The 24,700-nt window shown below is 46.7% G+C and overlaps 1 protein-coding gene across 9 annotated transcripts in view; it reads left to right on the plus strand.

Moving 5' to 3' along the window:
* MBNL3 (muscleblind like splicing regulator 3) overlaps positions 1–24,700 on the plus strand; it is a 92,082-nt gene that overhangs the window by 41,367 nt on the left and 26,015 nt on the right. For all 9 annotated transcript variants that reach the window (XR_001990545.3, XM_050974612.1, XM_050974610.1 and 6 more), the window contains one exon: positions 19,327–19,491. Coding sequence is in view for 8 of the 9 variants with exons in the window: in XM_050974612.1 (XP_050830569.1) it covers positions 19,327–19,491 (165 nt within the window). In the remaining variant the exon portion in view is untranslated. The remainder of the gene's footprint in view (positions 1–19,326; positions 19,492–24,700) is intronic.

Below are 24,700 nucleotides of genomic sequence, written 5' to 3' on the forward strand. Positions count from 1 at the left end.
AATTTGGAGGCCAGCCTCTTCAGGGAGATGGGCCAAGCAAATTCAGCAGTGGGGTTTTGCTGCCAGCCTCTCCTCTCCTTTCCTCACCAGCCAGCCCTGGCAATGCAGGGCCTCTGCTCCTGCCTGCAGCTCATGTTGCCTCGTTCTTCTCCCTGTGGCGTGAGCAAACCACCATCCTCAAAGGGTAAAGCCAGCAGCATTTACATTATTAATATTAGCCAAGAGTAACCTTGGGTTTCTGGTTGGGAAGATGATGGTAAAGTGCTGACTGCTGCTCACACTTGCCTGAAAAAGCAGGAGAGGAATTCTTTTGGAATGTTGACTCTAAACCCTTCTTAGCTTCTGTGTGTGCTTAAGCAGATACATTTTGAAACCTTTTATGGGCATATTGCAGTGTTCCACTGGCCCTGGCATGCCACCTCCTGCTCCTGAGGCTTGCTTTCCCATTTGAAGGGCAAAGCCCTCCAGACCAGCGTTCTGGTTCTGCAAAATACTTAAGCCTGATTTTAAGTGCTGTAGCGTTCTTGTAGGCAGCAAAGAGCTCCTTGTGCTGGAGTGAGCTGTTGCATCGAGTTTTGGGTGTGGGAAGTGGTCTTCTCAGCCAGTCTCTAAAGGGGGAGAGCTGTTTGCTCTGCCACCTTGGCTTTTGGTAGTTTCTTTGCATGCATAGCTTGAGTTTGCAATCTTGACAAGCCTGCTAGGATCTGCAAGCACAAGCTCCATGCCTGTGACCCAGCACAACTGCAGGGGGATGCTCTGTGAGTGCCAGGGTCTTCCTCTGCACAGGGAGAAGGGAGATGAGGTGCTGGGCCCAGATAGCAAGTGGCTGGCTCTGCCTGCTGTGAGTCAGAAGTTGGCCAAGGGAGCACAAAAGAGGGGGTGTGTGTGTGTACAGTGAGCTCTGGCACCTCAAATGGTGCCATGTTGCAAAATGTGGCACTGCCAAATTCTTCTAGGGAAGAAGTTCAAACATTACATCTTCCAGCCCTGATGTGTAGCAGTAGCTAATACTGGGATTGAAATAGAAGCACCAAACCTACAGGCCTCTGTGCCTGGACAGAGTCTGGGGCAAAGAGGATGCTTGGCTGTGATGCTGGAGTATTGGTGAAGCTACCTAGGGACTTCTCATGCTCCTGATTGCATTAGGCCAGCAAAATGAGCTGGGGGGAAGGTGGTGAAAGATGCCTTCAAGGGGGGTGACTGAACGAGCGTGTGGAGTTGGCGGATTTCCTCGGTGGCATAGCATCAGTTTGATGTAATCCCTTAGCTGACAATAGCTTTCTGCCACTTGGTTCACCCTTCTGAAGGAGGGTGCAATAACATGCTTTTATGTAATTGAGCTGTTTAGAAGCTTTAAAACAAATATAAACAAGATGTGCCAGGCTTTTTGGAGAGCCCATCGCCTGACATCTCCCGCAGAGCATTTCAATAAGTGGTTAGATTTCCAAGTGAGGAGCTGAGCTCTTTGAAATTCTGCCCCCTATAAATACTGTTTTGCTGGTATTAAAATAAATACTTTGAAGACCTTGGGTGAATGTTGCCCCACACAGGCACAGTTTTACTTCTGGCTTATTAATACTGTTTTATTACTGTTCATAAAACAGCAGGGATCCAGGCACTGACCCCCTTCCTCAACCCTTACAGTCCTCGTGCCATGTCTGATGACAGTCTTTTGATTAGAGGAAAGACCAAGGATTTGGAAAACCACCTTTCAGAGCCTTATGATGATGCAAACTGGTTGAAAGTGTTGTAATGTCGGTCTCTGTGCCTAATTGCACTTTTTGACCTCACAGGAGCAGTACAAAAAAAAAGTCTTTGAAGGCTGAGTGTAGCTGAGCTGCTGTAATAGCATGACTCTGGCTGTTTTAGACAGGTGTCCTAACTGAGTAAGCATTTCAAACCCTGGCTCCTTCCAAAGGAATAGCTATCAAACATGCTTAGTTCTGTAAGCCTGCCTGCCTGTTAGGAAAGCCCCCTGTTCTGTAATGGCAGTGAAAATATTCAGCTTAGCCATAGCTAATGTATTAGGATAGTAAAATCTTTTTGCTGTCCACACAGCAGAAAGTACATAGCACAAAAGTAATGCTGATCTCTCGGGAGCCCTGGGTTTTGCATCTGGCTCTCTGAATGTCTGGTTAGTGTTTGGCCTTGTTTTAGAATTGCAGAGACATGGTTACTTGATGTCTCCACTGTCAGAGGAGCTGGATGCTGGAGTAAGGGGTAAGGGATTATTAAGCACTAACTGTGTTTTTACCTCCTCTCTCTGAAGCTAGCACGTGGGAATGTCTCGGGGCTGTTCTCTGCGTGCTTCAGCTCCAAGCTGGAAAGCTGAGACTGGAGGTGCCTTTCTGCAACATTTAGCTTAAAGCTGTGAGGAAGAAGCATATTCCTGAGAGGGCACAATTGGCTTGCTGGGACATGAGCATACTCAAATCAAGCAATTCCCCAAGTTTGTAGCTTGGGGGAAATGTTACAGCAGATGGCCTGCTTACAGTGCAGGATATTATTAGAACCATGATCAGTGCTAATAAGGTCATTGGCGGTGGGGGAGGAGGTCAGTGTCTGACCTTGTTTGGAAGGTGGCAGCCTGTGCTCTGGGAAGTTTTCCTCTTGCAGCAGTGGAATGTGAATGTTTAAAACAAGCCACTTTGTGTATTAGTATGGCTGCACAGTGGAGAGAAGGACCCACCACCCAGTCCAGCATAACTGCTGCAGGGGTGCTGCTGGCCCCCACCCTTTGCTGAGGTAGGTGCACAGAGCACCATTAAAAAGTGAGGCTAATTCTGGGAATGGGAACCAGGAGCAGTTTAACTAGTGCTCCAGAATGGGTATGGTATCTCAATGCCCAGGTGACTGCTGAGTGAGTTGTCTCTGTGTTTTATCTTGCCGCTGACTCTGCATTAACACAGCACTAACTTTCAGCTGTTCTCCTACACTGGTGTCAGAAAAAGACCCAAAACAACCACTACAGATAAGAGTGTTGGAATCCAGTTGAATTGCATGAATGATGTCCACATCTCTGCCCAGCAGTACCCACACCAGGTTCTGATGGGGATTTAAGCCAATAGCCTGAAACATGGTGCTTTAACTCTGTCTCATCACTTCTTCTTTGCCGTAGGAACTCTGGGTGCATAGTGAGAGGAGACACCTCTCAAACAGAGAGGCATTTGGGAAAGTATAGAGTACCTGGGGGTTCAGAGGTGGCCAGGGCAGCACCAATACAGTGGAGCTGCAGCCCGTGTGCCTGAGACCATGGCCATCATGACACTGCTTCCCTAAGTCTCTGTTATCCACAGGGGCACGGCTGGTGCTGGGAACAGTCACACGGAGATTAGGTCCTTAAAGAGCCCTGCTTCAACTGAGCAGAGTTTGAATACAAAACCTCAGTGTGTAATCCCAACGGTATTGGCTGATCCCGCTGGTCTGTTTCTTCCTCTTGCTGTCCATTCCTAAAGGATCAGAGCATGGGTAAGGTTTGCGGCCATTATGTGCTCTTGATCCCAAATGGTTGGTTTGTGCAGTCTTGTGCTGCGTGCAGTGCTCCGGCTCTGCTCCCAGAGTCCCTTCCACGTGATGCTGCAGATAGCAAATCCAGGATGAGTTTGCCAGTAGAAAGCTAGAGCCTCATGGGGTTGGACATTTCATCCCATGCTGTAGTACTTTAGTGCTCAGGGTCGGAGGGTTGAAAGCCAGACATAGAAATGAGCCTTTAAGGAGGGCTTGGAAGATCATCCAGGCATGGCATGGTGTTGGTGTTTTAGGTCAACTTTACGAAGGAAAGCTCTTTCCTCCCTGTGAGGGAATCTTGTTTCATAAACCAGTGGACTTTCAAGACAGTTGTCTTTGGAGGGAATGTTGCTCTTGCCCAGACATTTTAGGGGAAGATGTTAAAAGATGCTCCTGCTTATGCAGAAACCTTCCTAAATCTTGCTCCGATGGTTCAAGACTTGCAGCCTTACTCTAATGCCCTGCTTCTTCTTTCTGCTCCGTTTCCTTCTCCCCTCTGGGCCTATTTGTCCCCAAGCCCTAGTGCAGCTCGCCTGTCCTCTTTGTCCCTGTTGTAGTGTCTGCAGGGATTGTACAAGGCAGCCTGAGAAGTCTCTTGCTCTCTCCTGTTGCTTCAGCAGTCATTTTTATTTCTCACTGCATCTGGTGCCCTTGCAGATGAAGATGTAATCATGGTTACCTCCCTGCAGACTTTGACTCCCTGCTGTGTCAATCCTGTTGCCTGTAAAACCTCAGTGATGTGCTGCAGGGTGGGAGCTGGAGCAAGGCAGGCAGGCTGAGTGACTCTGGTGCTCGAAGCTGGAAAGCCATCAGGGCTGATAAAAGCAAGGCAGGCATGTCTGAAACCTCTGAGCTGTGAGGGACGACCTCAAGGGAAGGAGGTGGGGGTGACTCTGGGGAGGAGCAGTGCAGCTGCCCAAGCCACTTTTCCATAGGGCTGGGGAGCTCGGGGATGTTGCAGGGACCCTGGCCACCCATCACTGCCGGCTCTGTCAGCATCTGCTGGCATGTCACAGCAGGGTGTGAATTTCCCTGCACAACCCACTTCACTCATTCCTGTCACCAGAGCTCACTCAAACTGCTCTGCACCATCCTTGGGAGAGGGGAGGAGGAAATCCCTTGGGAGCTGGGAGACAAATGGGCAGGATCACTTTTAGCTAGTGATGCAGAGGTGGGACACAGGCAGCCTGCCAGGAGGGCATCAAAGGCAGGGCTGCAGCAGCCCAGGACAGAGCAGCTGGAATGCAGTCTGGGTGTTGCTGAGGCTTCCCCTGGCTGCCTGGGGTTTTTCCACCAAGTCTGGTGTATTTAGACTGAAAACTCTTCAGGCTAGGACTGTCTCATTTTGTGTTTGGGTAGTAATTGGAGCAGGACCCTGAGCTGTAGCATTGATGAGTATTTGTATTCCCACAGCCAGAAATCCCCTGCTGTGGCCTTGTGCGATAAAGCACAGATTGAATTAAGAGGATTTTCATTGTTGTTTTGTGTTTCTCTGCATGGGTTTTTGAAGAGTCCACAGTAATATAAAATCTTTAGAAGTCTTTACTTGGAATAGAGCTCACATTAGGTAGGACAAAAACACTACTGAAAATTGGTTTTTTTTCCTGTTTTGATTGTGCTAATTCTTGGAGAATTATTTTTTTTCAGTCCTTAGCCCAGTCAGGGAAAAAGTGTTGGCACTTTTCTTACTTTGTGGTCTGTATCAGAGGTACTTGAAGAGAAGTTTGTTCAGGGATTTCTGCTAGGGCCCTATCAGAAGTCCATCTATCTTGGTTTGAACCAATTTGAGCATTTTTTCAGCAGTGTTGGAGTGTTTGCTTACGTAGGCACTGGTCCTGCTGCATTCCAGACTTGCTAATGACCCTGGAGCTTCTTTGCAGCTACTCCTCTCACGTGGCAGAGAGACTGCAGATGTCCTCAAGAAAGGTCACTCTTCCTTGAAGAAAAAATCCCTCCAATCCCTCCCAACCCCATCTATATGGGCCGATCCCACCTAAAAACAAATGAACATTTGCATTGCAGCTGACTCATCCTGACTGTGCCCGGTGAGGGCAGTGAAAGGTCTTTTTCTTGCTGCCCTTCTAGGAAGGGATTGTGCTGCATCTGAAGATATCTCTTCTTAGTAGCAAAAACAAAATACATGAGATCAGGTGTCTGCTGCCTAAGGAAGTCATGTTGTTTAAGATTGCTTTCTAATAGAAAACAGCCTTCAAAAGGTAGGCTTTGCTTACCTCCTCATATATGAAAGGTTGAGCATCTCAGGCAGTCTGTACTGCACTTGGTGAACAGGACAAGGATAAGCAGCTCAGGGCAGGAGTTTGGAAAGCAGAGCAGCAATACAGGAAGGACAGAAAAACCCCATGGTAATTTGATCAGTTTGCTTTTGTGCCTCAAGTCTGAATAAGCAAGCACATCCACATGGATATGCTTTAGTTGCTTCTGCCTCCCCCAGCTTTTCTCTTGTGCTCTCAAACCTAAGTTAGTGAATCTGGCAGTTATTAAAAACATGAACTCCAAAGCACCAAGCAAATGAAAGGAAAGCCCTGATCAGTTCCATTCTTGTTGGTCAGCTGGGACAGATGGATGGACAGACACACATGTATGCCCACGCAGGACACATTCCTTTCTTAGCTGTTCTGGCACTTACACCAGTGCTGCAGAGGAGAATTTAGGTCAGACCAAAAGTTGCATCCCGCAGGAGTAAGTGGATACATCCACCTAACTAGGCATACAGCCTTTTCAGTGTCCTGTCCTACAGCTCTTGTTACATAGAAGGGAACAGATCGCAGTGGCTACATGGAATTAACCTTTCAGCAGCTGAAATCATGGTTTCTGCAAAATGCATTATCAGTTAATATCCATTCCTGGCATCACATGGAGAAAGCAGACCACTCTTGCTAGATCTTGGAGTCTTTGGGCTGTATGTCAGTGTAGAGACCTACAGACCCCAAATTTTGGCTATCTAGGTCAGCATGGAATGCAGAGTGAGCAGAAAGCCCCCTTGAGCAGTGTGGTTTGCAGCATCTGTGTTGGCTTACTGTTCCTGGGGGGCTTTGTTAGTTTGGCTGAGTGAGGTTAGGAGTGTGAATCTGCACAGACCTCACGAGACTGCATAACAGACTGTGGGAACCAGGATCTGTGAGCAGTGTTGTAATTAGAACAGGTAGAAGTTTTGCTCTGGCCAAGGTTTTTGTAATAAATCCATTGTGTATTAGCAGGTTTTCAGATGTTGGCACAGAATTGGGCATCGTGTTCATTAAAGCTTGCTGCTGGTGTGGCACTTGTGACTAGTGTATGGGAACTGCACCTAAATATGTCTCACTAATTGCAGTTTTATCCCAGAATTGTCATTGCCAAACTCTCCTTTTGCCCACAGAGATGTCAGTGTATTATCTTTGGCATTGTGAGCCCATCATGTTTGCCTCTGTGGAAAAAGGTCTGTCCTGCTGCCACCACAGCTTGCTACACTTCTCCATGGGCTCAGCTCCTAACAAACATTTACAATGCCTTAACCTCCCTTTCACTAGAGATGGTAGCAAATATTGGTCACATATCTACTTTCTAGTGCCAGGTGCTTTTTAAAGAGCACTTCTGAAGGTGTTTTTTAAGAGAAAAATCCCCTCTCTGACTTAAATGTGCATATGTTACTGGCTGTAATAAACAACTCATCAGTCTGCAAAAGCTGACTGAGGTGGAATATTTGCCTAGGGCAAGGCAGACTTTCTTTTTATTTTTGCTTGTTTTTTTCCTTTTTTCTCTTTCTTCCTTTCTCTTCAAGCCTTGCTGCCTCCTAGATGGAGGGGTGTGATTCAATGTCACTTGGCCTGAAAGTCCTCTTTGGAAGCCAAGGTCCATGTGAGATGTGTGGTCCTTGCCTGCTGTGCCTAGCAGGCTGCAGGATCTCTCTTAAAGGTACTTTCTGTATCTGCACCTTTAATCCTTTGACCAACAGCAAGTTCATTATACTGCGGCCTTGAATCTGAGGCCTGGCATGGACCAGAAAGATTTGGGGTCCTTGCTTGGAGATGTGTGGAGTTGGTGTCACACAGTCAGCCCTTTTCTGTGGCTTGGTAGCTTCTCTGCAAAGCCAGAGCAGTGGGGAGACATGCTGCTGTGCACAAATATGCCTGGCACGTGTAGCTGAAATAGGAGCACGAGGGCAAAGCTTGGTCTTTGGTGAACTGAACCATAGCCTGAGAAAGCAGCTGGGGACATCAGTGGGCCATCAGGGTGAGGAGCAGGGCAAGCTGGCTTTGCTCTGTGCTGTGGGGCAAATCCTAGCCAAGAGCAGAAAGGTGTCCTGTGCCTTGGAACATCAGACCCCTGGCTCTGACAGATATCAGGGAGCAAATCCTGTGGTGGCAGCTGAGGCCATCACCCTCCTGTACTGCTGCATCTGCTGTTGCCCTGTAGTCACCTCCTTTGTTGGCTTAAGCTATTGCACAGAGGGACTGTCATGTCATGTCCTGACATATCTTGGTTTTTCCACCTGAAGTGGAAAGCTAGAGTGGAAGAGTCCAGCCACGTCCTTCCCTGCTCAGGGAATGGTTGTATTCTGCCAAGTTCTTAGAAAAACCCACCCAAACCTAGCCACCTCTATCTTTTGATTTGTGATTTCATTTTGCTTTCTGAAACACAGTGAGAATGAGGTTTTCTGAGCATGACTTTGCCCTCTGCAGGACAGGAGGGAGGGTTTGGGTCAGACACTTAGTTATCAATCTCTGCTCTTCCCTATTTGCCTTTTCCCTTGTGTAAACTTGAGCCATGAGGCTGCCAGAGGTGGTCACATGTCCAATATTTGTATTCATGAGCACAGTACTTTAACATTTATTCTCTTGGGCTTTGATGTACTTTGCTTGGTTCTGTCTATGTGTGGTTTGCCTGCTGCAACTGTAATATTCAACAGATATTGTAGGTAGAGGAAGGTCAGAAGCATCAACTTTCCATATGACCTTGACAGATTCAGCTGGTGAGAGTTATAGAATTGGATTATGGGATTTACAATGAAAAGATGGTTTAAGGGACAAGAGAAACTGCACTTGCTGTTTTCAAATGCTGGCCTGGTGTAATAGCAATCAGGAGGGACATAACTGAGGATGGAAGGTAGAAGACAGATGTGAAGTTTAATTTTGTTTTTTTTCTTTGGGGTTTTGTGGTGTTTTTTTAATACAGTTCTTGTGCAGTATTGTTCCAGAGAGCTGGCGTGGGCTTTTTTTTTATTTTATTATAGAAGAAAAATCAATGACTTGCCAGTGTTTCTATCTTCCAGGTATAATTGTTTTTTTTTTTTTTTTTTACTTAGAAATAGTCCCACATTGAAACCTACAGGAGTATTAACTTTGGTGGATGTCACCTCATCCACATCCTGCTCTGTACCTGCAGTGATCCCAGGGCTAAACATGCTCCTAAACGTGTTGTCTTTACTGGACACTAAATGTCTTCTTTTTTAATTGTTATCAATCATTTCCTTCAGCAGGTCTGTGACCAGGGATGTTTGTAAAGTCTTACTTGTCTTGGAGAGAGCACGTTCTTGATACTGTATTAAAGAAGCCTATTTTATTGTGCTTTTTAACATTCCTGAACCTAGGGGAGTAGTGGAATAATACTTGGAAGACATTAAAAATGCTCAGTTCAAAACTCTTAATGATTATAATTCCACTCTGTTTAAACCTAATTTCAAATATGTGGTGGTAACAGACTGATATGGTTCACAAACGTAGCATAATCAAAATGTATTGGTGGATAAAAAAGAAAAGAGCTTGATGAAGTCTTTATTCCTGTCTTTTGTGGCATGAGATTGCTGTTATTGGAAGTAGTAATCTCTCAGATAAACATGTTTTTTTTGCTTTGTGGCTCTACAGCTCAAAAAACATACTTTGACATACTCTTTTAATATATATTTCTTGGGCTTGGTAAACGCTGTCCATTGCTTGGAGCAAGCTAAATGTTCCACAAACCAAAAACATTAAAATCAATACACTTTTTTCATTGAGCATAACAGAGTGTGCCATTGGCCTCAAAGAAGAGAGCTTGGCAGGAGAACAGAGCTGGAAAGAGTTGTCAAGATGTAAAAATATAATGAAGGAGCTACAGGGCTTTTCCCCAACAAAATAACTGCTCTGAGTTTTTAAGAACCTTCAAGTATAACAAACAGCTTGGAATGAAAATCCTGCGTGAGAGCAGGAGGACAGCCATGACCTCTTTGTGCTGTCCTGGGGAAACTCAGTGGAACATTGCTGTATTCAGCAATGTGCAAAACTTCACTCACAGCAGCTCTCAGCTTCCCTAATTGCCAGGTGAATAAGGATTTGGGAATTTAGGCTACTGCCTGTGGCTGCTTAGAATCTACTGGAATGCAGTAGTTGCATGTCCCCCCTGTTCCTAATTAAAATATATTTTTAAATGTCAGGGTGATAGTACTAGAGCTCTGTGGTAACAAGCCATCTTTTCTTTCCGGAGCTGGATTTGTTTGCCGAGGTCAGTGGTTTGAAGTGATTGGCAATGGCTGTGAGTGGCTGTCACCAGTTAAGGTGCTACCAAAAAGGGAGATGAGGACATAGAAATGCTGCTTTCTGCTTTGTTTTTGTCTCCTGCTCTGTTTTGAGCTATGTAACAAAAACAAGCTTGACAAGCATTTTGAGGCTGCAGATTTTAAAGCGAGTCCTAGATAAGCATGTTTGAGTTCCTGCAAAGCACATCTGATCTTGCAACCCCCCTGTCCAAGTGCTTTGCACTTTTATACAGACTGTTTGAAAGGACTGGCATGTGCAGTAGGGCTTGGCCACGCTGTGAATCTGTTTCTTCCCAGCATTTGCACCTGATCACTCTCTTAGCCTGGAGCGAGGGAAGCACTGTGATGTGCTCAGGGTACATTTTTAATATACTGGTGAAATTGTTCAGCTGCTAAACTGTTTGTGCCATTGATGGGAAGTGTCTCCCCTGCTTGGGCAAAGTGCTGCAGTCCCTTATATGCCTTTAAGTGGTGAACTGTCCAACTCTGCAATAAGTAGATGACTGAAGCCCTGTCAGCTTGGCCATGTGCCACAGGGTTGGTCATCGTATGTTGGTGGCAAGGGACAGCTTTCCAGTCCTGTGATGGGAGAGAGCCTTCAAGCACAGCACATCCCCCATAGCCAGTGGCAATCAACACAGCCCCTACAGCTTGGTTTGTGTCTGTGGTACAGGTTGGCTTTCACAGACAAAGGCTGGAATGACAAAGAGATGGAAGTGTTACGGGTCTTTAGCAGTGTTTGTTCAGCAGTCTCCTCAGCTGGCTGTTGGCAGCTTTATTTCTGGACTTGAATACCTTTTGTAGAAATGATGCTGGATTTTTTTTACCTTGTGTGTCCTTCTTTCCATCTTCCCTGCAAAGCAAAAGTATCCCAGCTGAACAGTCACAGGGGGAGGCTGAAGAGCAGCATCGGTGTCTTAGAGCCAGGGATTGTTGTGTTCGCTTTTCATTCCTTGTGCATTTTTCTAACTCCCTGGACATAGAGCAAGAGCCTACCTGGACTGAAGTGGTTGTGTTTCACTGAACTGTTCTTTTTAAGTTGCAGAGGGATATAATGTTTTAGGTTTTTTAAGCTCAAATTGATTGGCTTCCCAGGGCTCTACCCCACAGCTGTAGGGAGAGGAAAACTGGGTAGACTGGGACTGTGCAAAGTGTACCAGCCTTTCAGTGGGGTGAGCACAGAATGTCTGCTTGTTGTGCTCTGAGGGTTTTCAAGCTGCCTTGCACTTGCATGTGCCACTGAGCTTCGCTTTGAGCTCTCAGTTCAGAAGGACCCAAAACTCTTGTTGTAGCTGCCAAATGTCACCTGCTTTCATTTGGAATCATGCAAAACATCAAGGTTCATTCATTTCAGTGAAGATCAAGTCTAGGCTTGCTCAGAAAGGGCTTGACCTAACATTCATTGAAGCCATGAAATTCAGTTGCTGTTTTAGTGACAAGCTGGGGCTGCCTTGAGAGTGCTGGGAACATTGGTAGCCCTGGGAGGTTGTGATAGCTATTCTGGTTTTTCCACTGAAGCTGTGTGGAAAGGCAGGTGTGACTCTTGTCCTCTGTACCTTGACAAAAGACATGTCCCTGTTCACCTCAGCAGCCCTGGGTCAGAGCTGACATGCTGCTGCTGCAGCTCAGAGCATGGTTTAGAACAGCACAAGATCTGCAAACGATTCTCCAGTGACTGCAGGGGAGCTGAGTTGGGCCAAAATAACAAAATAACACCTGGGATGTTTTTAGCATTTTTCTTCTCACCTGTGCAGGCTCAGGGAGGTGGCTCTTAATACTCAGAGGTGGGAATTTCAAAGTCTGGCAAAACTCACCCTAGAGATATTGTAAAACTGTGGTTTGTGCTTTTTATGGGCTGCTTGAATTCTGTTTCCAGCAAATTCTGTATTCACGAACTGTACTCTTTCCTGGCTACAACATGCATTTCACAGGGTTTGTATCATCCATAGCTGGAAACTACCAGATTAACCTCAACTCTAGCATTTTTATTCACACACATTGAAATTGAAACTTCTGTATGGTAGGAAGTCTGTGTTGCTTCCCTTGCCTTCGAGGCTGATTGCCATCTGGTAATGCTAACTAGAAGATACATTTTGCTTTTTCTTTCCAGCTATGGTCTGTTCACAGCAGGATCCTCACCATAACAGCAGTCTCTGGTCTCTCTGTAAATGGGTGTTACACCTGCATTTGAAAAATGTCAGCAGCCAGCTGTGCTGTATTTTTTATTGCTGTTACAAGTACCTTTAGACCACCATCTTCTTTGTACCCAATACTGTATAACCAGGGCTGCTGGTGTAGGAGGGATGCAGAGCACAGACTCTCCAGAATCCCATCATCTGTCCCAAAAAGAACAGAAAAAGCAGTAGAACTGGAAAGCCTTTGTGATGAGTTGTTTCAGAGAGGGAGAATGAAGTCCTGGCACTAGGTTTGGAAGTCTTTGATGCAGCACAAATCCATTTCCAAACAAGACAGGGAACAAAGCATAGGATAAATTTTTATGTGACTATCCACAACAGCTTGGAAAACTGAGTTCAGTGGCAGTGTGGAAGGATGTGCTTGGTAGGACTGTTCAGTTTTGTTTTGTTCTGATGGCTTGAATGATGGAATAGAGAGAGTATGCTTGTTAAATTGGTAGGGTGCTTTGAGCTGGGAGGAACTACAGACACTCTTTAGAGAACCAGGTGTGGAGTTGCAGATAGTCTTGACAGGTTGGAAAAGTAATCCATAAAAAGGTGAGTGAGTTCAATAAAAGCAGTATGAAATACAGAGTTGGAGTGAATCAGCTGCCTCATAGAGGGAGCAGCATAGCTGGGTCTGGAGTAGTTCTGGAAAAGGCTTGTTGAGAGTGAATCAAAGAATGTTACATTGTTAGTAGGAAAGAAAATGCTGTGTAGGGATGTAAAAGCAGCAGTGTCATATGCAGGACTTGCGAAAAAAAATCGGTGTACCTGCATAGCATTGGTCAGGGGTTGGGTGGAGCACAGTGCAGGTGCCCACAGCAGCAGGGACTGGGGGAGTAACCTAAGGAGAAGCTTGGAGACTGTGCAGGGAGTGTTGGAAGAGGGTGGTTTGCATAGTCTGGAGCTGAGAGTAAGGAAGGGGGGTAGATGTGACAACAGCCTTTAAGTATGGGCCCTTCCTCAAGGAGGAAAGGAATAATTCCTATTCTGGCCTAAACCAGAGGTTTTAGGTTTCTGTTGCAAGTGGACCAAAACTGCCATTGAAAATCAGCTGTGAGGAGACTGATATGTTGGAGTCCCATGTCTGGTAAATACACAAGTAATGGGAACAAAGCATGGGTGGTTTGTGTGGGCAATGGGGAGATGTATCACTTCACTATATCCTTCTAGATCTGGATTTTAGGGTGCTTGTAGGGGGGTCTAACAGCCTTCCATGAGGACATATTCAAGGAGTATTTTCTACATAATTTCACTTTAAAACTTCTCTGTGAAAGTGAGCTGCTCCAACACTGCTAGGAGGAAAGCATTGCTCTTCAGCAGAAGTTAACTGATGTATTGGGCCAGGGTCAATATCCAAGGGAGGTTGTGAGGTTGCAGTTCTCACTGACTCAGTTAGCAGCATAATTTCTGAAATTTCATTAGCCTGTAGAAAGGACTTGCAGCTAAAGGTGTGTTCAGGGCTGGCTTTGAACTGCAGCGAGTGACAGCTGGGCTGCATGATCAGACTGACTTGTCAGCTCCAGCCTCCTTTGTTTTCCAGTTGAAAACATGCTATTTCCATGCTATTTGATGTTTGCCAGTGGAAGGTGTTTGATCCTGCAGTGAGATGGACAGCTGTCTCCCTTCCTCCCACACAGCTCTCTACCTGTGTGGAAAGACGAGTGTGGTGCAGCATTGGAGGTGAGTGTGGTGCAGCATTGGAGGTGGCTGGACAGGCCTTGCAGTGCACTGGGGGTGGCAGGATGAGCCACTCAATCCAGCCAGCATTCCACTTGCTCAGCCCTGGAGCAGGTTGCTTAGGGACAAACTGCAGTGAGCACAAAGCACTTGAGTAGAGGTGGTGCACTGGTGGTTTGCTGTCCTGGAAGGGTAACTTCGAAGCTGCAAGTCCTTATAGGACAGGTGGAGGACTTAGAGCTTGGGCACCAGGTACCAACTCTGCCTTCCAGGACATCCTCTCTCTTTTCTTACAGCGCAGGTGGCAGGAGGGGTAGACCTAAAGCAGCATGTGCTGCTCAGTTCATGTTCTTAGTTGTGCTGCTTGGATGTGGGGATGCAACCCTGAGCTCCCCACTTTTTGCCTCCCAGTGTTGCAGCACAATTCATGCTCTATGGCATGAATTTGCAGCCTGCCCTGCAAATGTGGGGCAGACACTGTGCTGGTTGAGGTTGTACTGTGTATGAGAAAGCCATGCAAGGCTGTGGCAGGAGCAAGGATCCATGGCCAGGAGAGAGCCTTTGTGTGCATGTGGTGAGTGGGATGGAAAGCAGAGAGCGTTTCATGCCTCAGCACTGGAGCGACAGGCACTGAGTAAGCAGGGCCAGCACATCTCTGAATGTGCCTCCCCACTGAGTTCCTCTTGGGGAGGTGGAAATCTGCTGCTTCATGCGGAGAAAAGTTATGTAGACAAGCTGTGTTTTGGTGCCTGGTTTTGTGCAAAACATGGAAATCCTTTCCTGCTTGGTCTCTTTTCATTCTTTTTGCTGTCAGTCATTGCACATGTCATCAGTATCTGTGGAAAAGACTGCACAGTCAGGGCACCAACCTACTGCAGCCTCCAGTGTGTGAAAAGCCACATTAGCTTGAAGATTTTCACATGAGAACTGCTCATGATTGATGGGACATAGTGTGCAGTCATTAAAACCAGAAATGTGTGTCTGGAACCCCTCACTGGTGTCCGGGATTAAAGAGACCCTAACAAACTGCATTACTGGTGCACATGTGAGCAAGCCTTGGGGTTTGTGCTGGGAGCCTTGTTTCTGCAGCACAGTTCAACTCACTTCATCAGCCAGGGAGGAGACAATTTGTGCAACATGCTTAGGGAAGGTTCATCCAGCCTGGTGCAGTACCCAGAATGCTCTTATTTGCATCCCACTGAGCTAGGATGCAGATGACAAGGGGCAAACTCCACACAACCAGGTATAATGCAGGTTTTTCTGCTGGATTTCAGTGTGCTGCCTTCAGTGCTGCACTCCAAACAGCTGGCTCTGTTGCAGTGCAAGCTGCTGTCACGTTAGCTGGTGTCAGATGCCAGCCATTTACAGTATACGCCATCACAGCATGACTTAAGTTGGCAACACAGAGTCAATCACATGCCAGCAGCCTACTGTAAGGGTGGGGGAGTGTGTGGGAAAAAATGGGGAGAAGATACTCTTATAAAATCCTTTAATGATTTATTTTTAATATCCATTTTTCAAGCCTTGCAAAGTGCAGTCCATATGCTTTTCCCTCCTGGTTGTAGTTGGCAAAGAAGCAGATGAACATGGTCCTTCAGGCTCCTTCCATTTTGTGAGGAGCCAGAAAATAGAGCTATATTTAGCGTGTTGCCAAGGCCAGCAGCAGTCTGTTACTGGGTGGTGATTCCCTGGCTGCAGCCTTGTGTGCCACCCGGGACAGGGTGGGAACGTGCCTGTCCTGGAGTCAGTACTGAGCCTAAATTGACAGCAGCAAATTTCAAATTTCCAGTTACAGGAGGATGGTGCACTGGTGCCAGCAGGCTCAGTGTGCTGCTTGCCAGCACAGATCATTTTTTGAGCACCAGCCCCCTGCCAACATGTGCAGTGGCCACTCCTGGTGCTGTAATGGTGCTTTTTGGTGCAACACTCAGCTTGGAGAATGCCTTGGTTGGTCTTCTGTGCACAGCTCTGGAACTGTCCTGTGCCCTGTGCCGAGCTTTGGATATGCTGGAGCCACAGCTAGTCCCTGCAGGAAAGCTGTGCCTTGTAGCATAAATATGCTCATCTACAATTGGAGGCCTAACTTCTGTTGTATTTTCTCATGTTGTATTCCTAGGCCACTCAGGTATAAAATGGAGTTGTCCTTATTTATCCCCAGCCCAGTATCCACACAGCAGATCTGCTACCAGTTCCCTGTTGCTTTCCCTGCTGTGTTGCAGCTGGTACTGAGGAGTTAAAAATGGCAGCTCCTCTGTCCTTCTGGCAGCTTTTGTAGAGCTGAAATTGATCTTGAAGATTGTGTGTGTTTCTGGGAAGTACCAAACACTGGGTGTTGTGATGGAAGGGTAGAAGAAGAGCTCATCCCTGCCAGTGTTGGAGTTCAGGGGGTACTGGTGGTGCCCATCACTATAGAGCGAGCATATTGAAAGTTGTTACGTGGCAAGATGTCTAAACTGGGAACATTTTGTGTCACTCTGTCACATCACCACTTCCTAAAATTCATTGTCTGAGAGATGAAGAACTTACTGTGGTGCTGTAGCGCACACAGCACCAGCTGTGGCTTCCAATATGCCCCAGTGAAAGACAGTGGTTGGTGGTGCTCAGGAGCAAAATGTTGGTGAGGAGGAGTTAGACCAAAGGCATGAGTTTGAATCTGAGTGTAGCAGTGATTCGTTTAGTCTTTCTGAGCCCTCAAAGGCCTGACTGACAGCATTTCACAGCCTTTGCTCTGCAGCAGCATCTGCACAGCTCTATTTCTTACAAATACATGTCCTTGAAACCAGTAGCACTGTGTGGGCACTGGTTTCAGCTTACAGACTCTGTCTGCAAGACCAACGCCTCGTGCTGTATGGTGGTTTTTTATTGGTAGTAAAAATATTCTGTTTGTAGAACCCCCTGCTGGAATTAAGCAAACTGCTTTGAGGGAAAAAAATAGAACAAAGCTTCACACCAAGCTGGGGTTGCTGGTATCAATGATATTCACAATTTCAGTTGAAACAGCAGAGTCCTTCTCAAGTTGAAGTCAACTGTGTAAGTATTGTTTACAAAAAATAGTAGTTCTTTTTTTCATCTTCTCCATTCCTGCAGCATAGAAACATCTACACAGATTTATTCCAAATTTGGTAGAAATAAGTGTTTCCCCAACCCAAAGCACTTGTGCCAAGTTGCAGTCAGGAGGAATTTCTGAGGCTGATGTGTGAGCCCGTGGAGGCTGGAGCAGCTGCCTGGCCATGGGCAGCCTGTGGTTCTGTGGGGTCTGCTCCTGGTCAGCAGCAGCCCTGCAGGAGCTGTGGAGGTGGGACACTGCAGATATGCTCTGAGGCTGAACCCTGGACTGCTGCTGGGTCCCACCAGGACCCAGGTGATGGGAAAGGCTGTAAAGATGCCTGCTCCTGTGCAGCATGAGAAGGATGACCCAAACCTGCCCAGTGTTCTCCTTGCAGATTAGTGCAGTTCTTTCCTTTGTAGTGGCACTTGGTGTCTGAACACCAGCCAGCTGCAGTGGTGCCATTTTACCCTCACTTCACACAGATGTGAGAAAGTGTCTGGTGATGAAGATTTGTGTCCTCAGGGCCTGTCAGCAATTAACTCACTGCTGGAGATCTGGGGCTGTTGGATTGCTGAGAAGCCAAAACAATGGCATTAAAAAGCCTCTTTCGTTTTGAGTTGGGTTGTTTGGAGCCACTGGGCTCTTTTAGGAGCAGGGCAGAGAGTTTCATTCCACCAAGCCAGGCTGCTAAAGTTTGGAAGTAGTTTTTTTTCCTGTCCCACTGGCTTCAGCCCATCACTTCTTGCATTTAATTATTTGCCTTTTGTTTAACTCTGATCTCCTCGGAGCAGATAAGAGAGGAGCCTGTTCCCATGACACATGTCAAACAGCCCCTTTTAAGCTGCAATCAAGCTCTGCAGCCCTCTCTCCAGTGAAGCTGTTATCCCCACCAGGAAGGGAGGCAGAGTAAAGCTTGGAAATCTCAGGCTGCTCTACAGCAATCTGGCATGCTGGGGAGACTGGCTGGCGATTCAAAACCAGCCCCTGCAGTGGGTCACGGTTTTGGCTCTTTGCAGTTGTACTTGGACTGTCCAGTGATTTCACCTGTATGTTTGCAAAAGCCTTAAAGAATCCAGGGGAGTATCCTGGATGCATCAGGGGCTGATCCCAGGAGGCTCCCACCTGAGCCTTGGGTGAGTGGTGTGTAACAGCTGTATCCTTGTGGATATGGGGTTACAGCTCTGCTGCACATGATCCTGCTGGCAGGGGCAGGTACATGGGGTCATTTGATGTGCCCCTTTTGGGAAGCAAATTTAATTACACTGAGACTGAGAACTCTGTGTCCAGCCCTTGATGACTGTGCCTGGGATAAGCTGGGTAATGGATGGTCCTGTGCCTTTGCTGGCTACAGGAACCATTATTAATTATCTGTCATGGAACAGCTCTGTGGTCTTCAAGTCTGGCCTTATTTTAATAGGCTTTGAATATCTCAAAAGAATCTGTTCCTCAAAAAAAAGTCACAATTTTTGCATAAAGTTGTATTAAGTATTTAATGTTTTCTGTATGCCTCTTGTTTCTTGAGGAAGAAATTAAGAAGGGGGGGAGAGAGAAAACCTTATTTTTCAAGAACTGTTTCATCTTAATGACAACATTTGTTACTAACTTTCTTATTTAGTGATATTTATCTTCTTATGTCTACTTGTAAACACTCTTACAGGAAGATAGTTTATGCATGTTTTTGTGATTATCTCAGTTGATTTGCAGGGATAACATCAGTGATCTCTTGACTTTTAGGAGCCACTGGCATGGCTAGTGCTTATGTTTATTGCAGGGAGGAAGGAGTCAGTGATGCAACACACATCACTTTTAATAAATGAAAGCATGAAAGGGGAAAATCATTTCAGCTCTTCCTCCTGTGGCTGCCAATTCTCAGCATCTTGGAGTACCTGCATGTTGTGGATCAGAGGTGCTGCCTTACAGAGCTGTCCTCTTAAAGTTTTATCCAGTGCAGCTGGGGAAGTGGAGGAGACAGTTTTGTTTCTTCTGTCTGGTTGTCAGGGCTAATTAAGTGGTCTGGTGTTGGGAAGGAGGGGAAAAACAACCCACGCAAGGAAACAGGGAATTTTTGTTGTTGCTTCTGGAACTGTTGCCACTGGTTTCTGAAAGTATTGGTGTTTGTGTTAGATTGTTTGGGTTTTTTTCTTACAACAATCATTTTAACATCAGGAAGCCTGACTTTTTGGTTTAGCTTGATAGTATTCAGTTAGTGTTAGTGCAGGAGAAGTCATGTTGCTCTTCTCTTCACCTACTATAGAAAAATCACAAAAGAGGCACAGTAGCTACCAAACCGCCTCTGCCTCGATGATTGTGTTGTTCCAGTAACCCAAACAATCCTTAATTAAATTTCTCTGGCTGCCCTGGGTGTTACATTCACTGAAATGCTGTTCCATTATGTTTTTTAGGGCCGGTGTACCCGAGAGAACTGCAAATATCTCCACCCTCCCCCACATTTAAAAACACAACTTGAAATAAATGGACGCAACAACCTGATCCAGCAGAAGACGGCCGCAGCCATGTTTGCTCAGCAGATGCAGTTCATGCTCCCGGGCGCGCAGCTACAGCCAATTGTGAGTTACAGCCCTGGGCCATGGGGTTCACTCTGCTCCTGTCCCTACAGCCAATTGTGAGTTACAGCCCTGGGCCATGGGGCTCACTCTGCTCCTGTCCCTACAGCCAATTGTGAGTTACAGCCCTGGGCCATGGGGCTCACTCTGCTCCTGTCCCTACAGCCAATTGTGAGTTACAGCCCTGGGCCATGGGGCTCACTCTACTCCCTGTCCCTCCCTGTTTGTAGACAGAGACCCCAGCCCTGTACCTGAGCTCAGGCCATTGTGCTGCACAGAAGTGGGCAGAATCTTCCAGAGGGGTGTCTGATGCTACCTTTGCATCTCCTTGCAAGCTGTGTCTCTCTTTTCCTCTGATAACTGAGGAGCTGTGAGATTCAGGGCTTCAAGTGGAAGGGTCTTACCACCAGGTGCTTATTTGACCAGCTGATTGATGTACATCCCAGAAGTTCTGAGTGGCTCAGTTCCAGTGGAGCCTGTTTTGGATGGTTATTTTGCACTGAGATGATGCTGACTTCCCTTGGACTAGCTGTGTAGCACTGTTGGACTAAAACTAGGGAAGAATCTTACCTAGTCTTTAATACTTTTTAAAGTCTGGGAGTGAGACCTGCATTTCACTGCAGTTGTCCCAGCAGCGAGTTGTACTAATGTCACAGCCCTGTCACTTGTTTCTCACAGTAATGCTGATTTAGAGTTAGAGCAGGAAGGATTTGCTTCTTTTCAGGTAGGAAGGGAAGCCTGTGGGAGATAGATGTTTGCAGAACATGTAGTTCAGAGAAACCTTCACTGCCTGTCCCTGCTTTTGCCTGTCAGTTAAAACAGGTTTCAGGCTGGAGAACCCTCTTATGCCAGGGAGAGGATGGCTTGTTTCTTCTGATTGGTGTATCTGGGAGGGGATGACACTTGTCAGCTGAGTTTTAGTCTGTCACAATGTATATTTTAAGAACTGTCAGAGGTCTTGAAGCAGCTCTTCAATGCTGATGTGAATAAGTTGCACTGAGAGTTAATTAAGAGCTCCCAGTTTAAAGTTGGGACTGAGTATCTTTCCTGGGGCAGTGTGCACTTACTGTGCTGTAGCTGGGTGAGGCTCCTTGTGCTGTGCCACACGGGAGGACTGGCCAGATCTTTTGGACAAGCTCTTCTAGCCTGAAGGTGTCAAGTCTGTGAACCAGCTTGAGCTTGGCCTCCTGGTGTCCCACCTACAGTGCCTGGCCTCTGCCCATGTGGGACACAGCATCTGTCACCCCAACTGAAAAGCTCAGGTGCTTCTGGTTTACTCTCACCAGAAAACAGTGAAGGATTCCTCCTCATTAGAGGCTATTGTGGTGTTTGGTGTAAGAGCCTGTGATGGAGGTTTCCCTGTTTCAGCAGGGAAGGCTGATCAGTGTCCCTTCATGATGGTGCTCTATTGGTCTATGGCTATTTCCTCAGTCTGGCATATTCTTCCTGTATTTTGGGGGGTTTTCCATGTTTGCCATGACTCTGATCATCTTGTGTGTCTGCTAGTAGCTTTATCCTGCCCTATAAGCTAAGAAAATGCTGTTTATTCTTCCCATTTTGAAAATGGAAAGTTGAGACAGAAGAGAAAATTTGCCACAGAGAGGGTCTTTAGTTGTGCTGTACCTTAGGCTTTTATCTGCTGTAGTCTTGCACTTCTTTTTTGTGGAGCTTGAAAGTATGTCCACATCAGAAGGAATCCTGAATTCCCACAAAATAGTGACATTGGTTTGCAAGGCCTGTACCAAAAGCAAACCCTTCCTATTCTGTGAGGAATTCACAGTGGATGTTCTTTGGCTGACTATTCAAAGCATCTTTGGGATTTCCTTTTTGGAAAGTTCCCATCTTCCCACTTTGCAATCTTGCAGGTCCAGTATGCTCCTAAATTTTACTTCTGCCTTTTGAATTGCCTCTGAGACTGAATATGTTGGTTTGTCTAGTTAGTGCTCTCCTTTCAGGAGTAACCTTATCTGATGAGAAAGGCCCCTGGTTTCTAAATTGTGCCATGAGGGAGACATGGGCAAAGAAGAAAAATAAAAATTTGTTCTGCAGTGACTGCTCCCTCCGTGCTTTCCCACACTTTACTCAGACTAAACAAGCTCTTGGTCTGATTCCTGCTGCCCAACTTGCTCCACACCAATTTCAGGACAGACGAGAGATTGCTCTTTCAACTGCCTTTGATTTCCCGGAGATGCTGTCAGTGGAAGCTGGCTTTGAGAATTTTTTTCTCTCCAAATGAGAAGGGTGGGGCCTCCTTCTGGGTACACATGAAATTCGTCAAAGCAGACGGTATTGTATCTGATGCAGCAGCAGAACAAATCCCATGTGATCAGAAAGCTGATCAACGGGATGCCTGCTTAATTGGGATGCTTGCCAGAGATGAGATTTGAAACAGCACACTTAATAGCTCCAAACAGCAGCTGAATGCTTAGACATTTTAAAGTGCAGTTTCACCAGAAAAGCAACTGAGATTAAAAAAAAAAAAAACCAAAACAAACTACCACCAAAAAACCCCCACCAAATCCAAACCAAACCAGCACTTGACAGAGCAGCTTTACACCAGGCTTCCTGAAATGGTGTCTGTCTATGAGCTGGGCCCTGGCATTGATAGGAAGAGCTGCTTTGGTCAATGTTATGTCTGGTTTCTCAGATACGGTCACTTTGTGTCCTGTGTGTGCCAGTGCAAGGCCGCCCAAAAACTGCTGCATCTTGGGCCTAGTGCCTGCCCTCTCCATCCTGCTTTATCCCTTTGCAGCAGTGTGGGGCAGAGTTTTGGAGCTGACCATGGAGATGCTTCAGCCCAGGGTCCTGGTGACCGGTGATGTGGTGGAGCAGGGCACTGGTTTGCCCAGTGCCTGAACAAGCCATTGACAGAGCATGGCAGTGGTGACACGCCTGCCACCACTCCTGGCCTGCAGCTGCCCCTGCTGCTACCTAGGGAAACTGTTTCCTCTCTTTGTTTTCAAGCTCTTTTCTTTGTGCCAAGGTCTTTGTAGACAGAACTGTCTTGATAGGTCTGAGTCACCCATTCCCCTGAAGACAGCCCAGACTTTAACCCAGCCCTTTGTGCCCTCCTGGGGCAGCAGGATCCTGCTGCCACTCCTTGGTGCTGGTGGAGGGATTAAAGCAGAGGATGAGCAACTTGCTTGGCCAGTGATGCTTGGAGCAAGTGCTGGAGCTGATTTCAACAGGTGCTTTGCACAGGCATTTTTTCTATGAAGCAAAAACCTGATTTGTATCTCAGCTCTAGTCAAAGACATGCTGGAATGAATAAATGCAGGTATCCTGGCCCACCCAGGAGCTGGTATCTGCCAAGAGACAGTGCTGTGGGGTGGTAACACTTGTCTTTTACGCTACAGCAGCCCACAAATGAGAGATCCTTTGAGCTAGGAGTGTGTCTTTGCAGTCTGGTTGGGGAAATGAGCATCTATGGTGGTAGGTAGCTGGATGTTTTGGCCCGTTGGACTCACTCCAGCATGCTCAGCCTTCATGTTGGAGTGTGGTTTTGCAGCCAGCCAGCCCATGAACTTACACTGGGGGGAAGGCAGGTTTTTGGGTTTTCTGACAGCATCAAGTATATTTTTAATATCAAGGTTTTCAATCTTGTCAGTATGAGATCTTTATCTTCCGTTTCTAACACCAGACTGTAAGCTGCCATTGTTTTTTGTGTGTTTTCCATATATAGCTGCTTAGCAGTGACCTGTCTCCCCTCCTTCAGGCTATCAACACCTCTGTATTTACAGTGGGCCTCTCATTTTCAGACTTTCCCTTTTTTAGGGTCTGAGGTAACTCAGAATCAACACTTCCTGGCTGAGACAGTGCTTGTGTTTGACAAAACACCAACCGCTCTTCTGCCTTCCTCTTCACACCCACTCTGTGTTTCTTCTCTAGCTTTAGCACAATTTCTGCTAGCCAAATCGAATGCAACTTCTAGATTGTTAACAAAATCAGCTGTTCCAGGTTCTGCTGTCACCAGTGGTGACAAATGCCCCTCCCAGGGACGGTTCCTTCTCTTGCTCACACCTTCCATGCTTGGGGTCTGTGAGGAGCTCAGAGCTGTCCAAGTCCTTGGCAGCCCTCCCCCTGAGATGTGTTCTCACAACAGCCATTTCAGCTTTTTTAAAATTATTACTATTCTTACAAGCATTTTAATACTCAGTAAACCAGTCTTGTGAGCTGCTACCAGCCTGAACCCTTTGCTGCTGCACTGTAACCTGTTTCCCTCTGCACGGGAGTTACTGGTAGTGTCTCTATGCTATGATTTTTAAAAGCTAATTTGCAAGGAAACCTGTCTCTATATTTCCTGAATTAGCAAGAGCTTGAAAGGGGGCAGCAGGAATAAGTGCTGATACTTTCAATCCCTCTGTGTTGCCCTAGAGCACACCAGCAATTAAGTTGAGAATATGGTTTTTTAGTGTACAGTCATAACATTGCTCTGTCAGGTCTCCTGTCCCTCCCTTCCTCTTCCTCCCACAGTTTTATATCAGGACCATGATGCCATTCAGTCTGGGATATCCCTTGGGTCAGTTGGGTTCAGCTGTCCTCTGTCCCCTCATAACTACTTGTGCTGCCCCTCATAGTCACCTCGCTGCTTGGGTGGGGTGAGAGGCAGAAAAACCCTTAACCCTGTGTAAGCACTACTCAGAAACAGCAAAAGCATCCCTGAATTTCTGCACTGTTTCCAGTACAAATTAAAACCACAGCCCTCTACCAGCTACTGTGGAGAAAATTAACTGTATCCCAGCCAAATGCTGTCACAGGAGGTGGACAGGAGGCACGTTGAGGAGGGCGGTGCTGTTTGGAGTAAAAATTACATTTGGGTTCTGGCTGCAAGGAGGAAATTTGCTAGCATTCCCTGAGGACATGGGGGACCTGCACAGACGTAGAGGGAAGAATTGGCTGGCAGCATCCCTATTACTGGTACTGATGCATGAGCCAGACTGGATTTCCCAATCCAAGACAGGCAGCCGGGTCTGGCAGTGAGCACAGCCCATCTTTTCCCCTCATCAGCCACAATAAATACAGAGCTCCCTGGTGCCAGCTCACAAAGGCACAGTTCTCAGAGTGCTTCACACACTCCAGACTTAAAACCCCAGCTCTTGTAGGTTTAATATGTTGGGTGAGGTCTGCTTGTTCCCTGGCTGTGCACCCGCTTGGCTGCGAGCAGCAGCCCCAGCCTGCGGGCAGGGTGTGGAGCACAACTGGCACTTCCTAT

The sequence above is a fragment of the Serinus canaria genome, chromosome 4A, assembly GCF_022539315.1.
Source record: "Serinus canaria isolate serCan28SL12 chromosome 4A, serCan2020, whole genome shotgun sequence".
NCBI classification, from domain to species: domain Eukaryota; kingdom Metazoa; phylum Chordata; class Aves; order Passeriformes; family Fringillidae; genus Serinus; species Serinus canaria.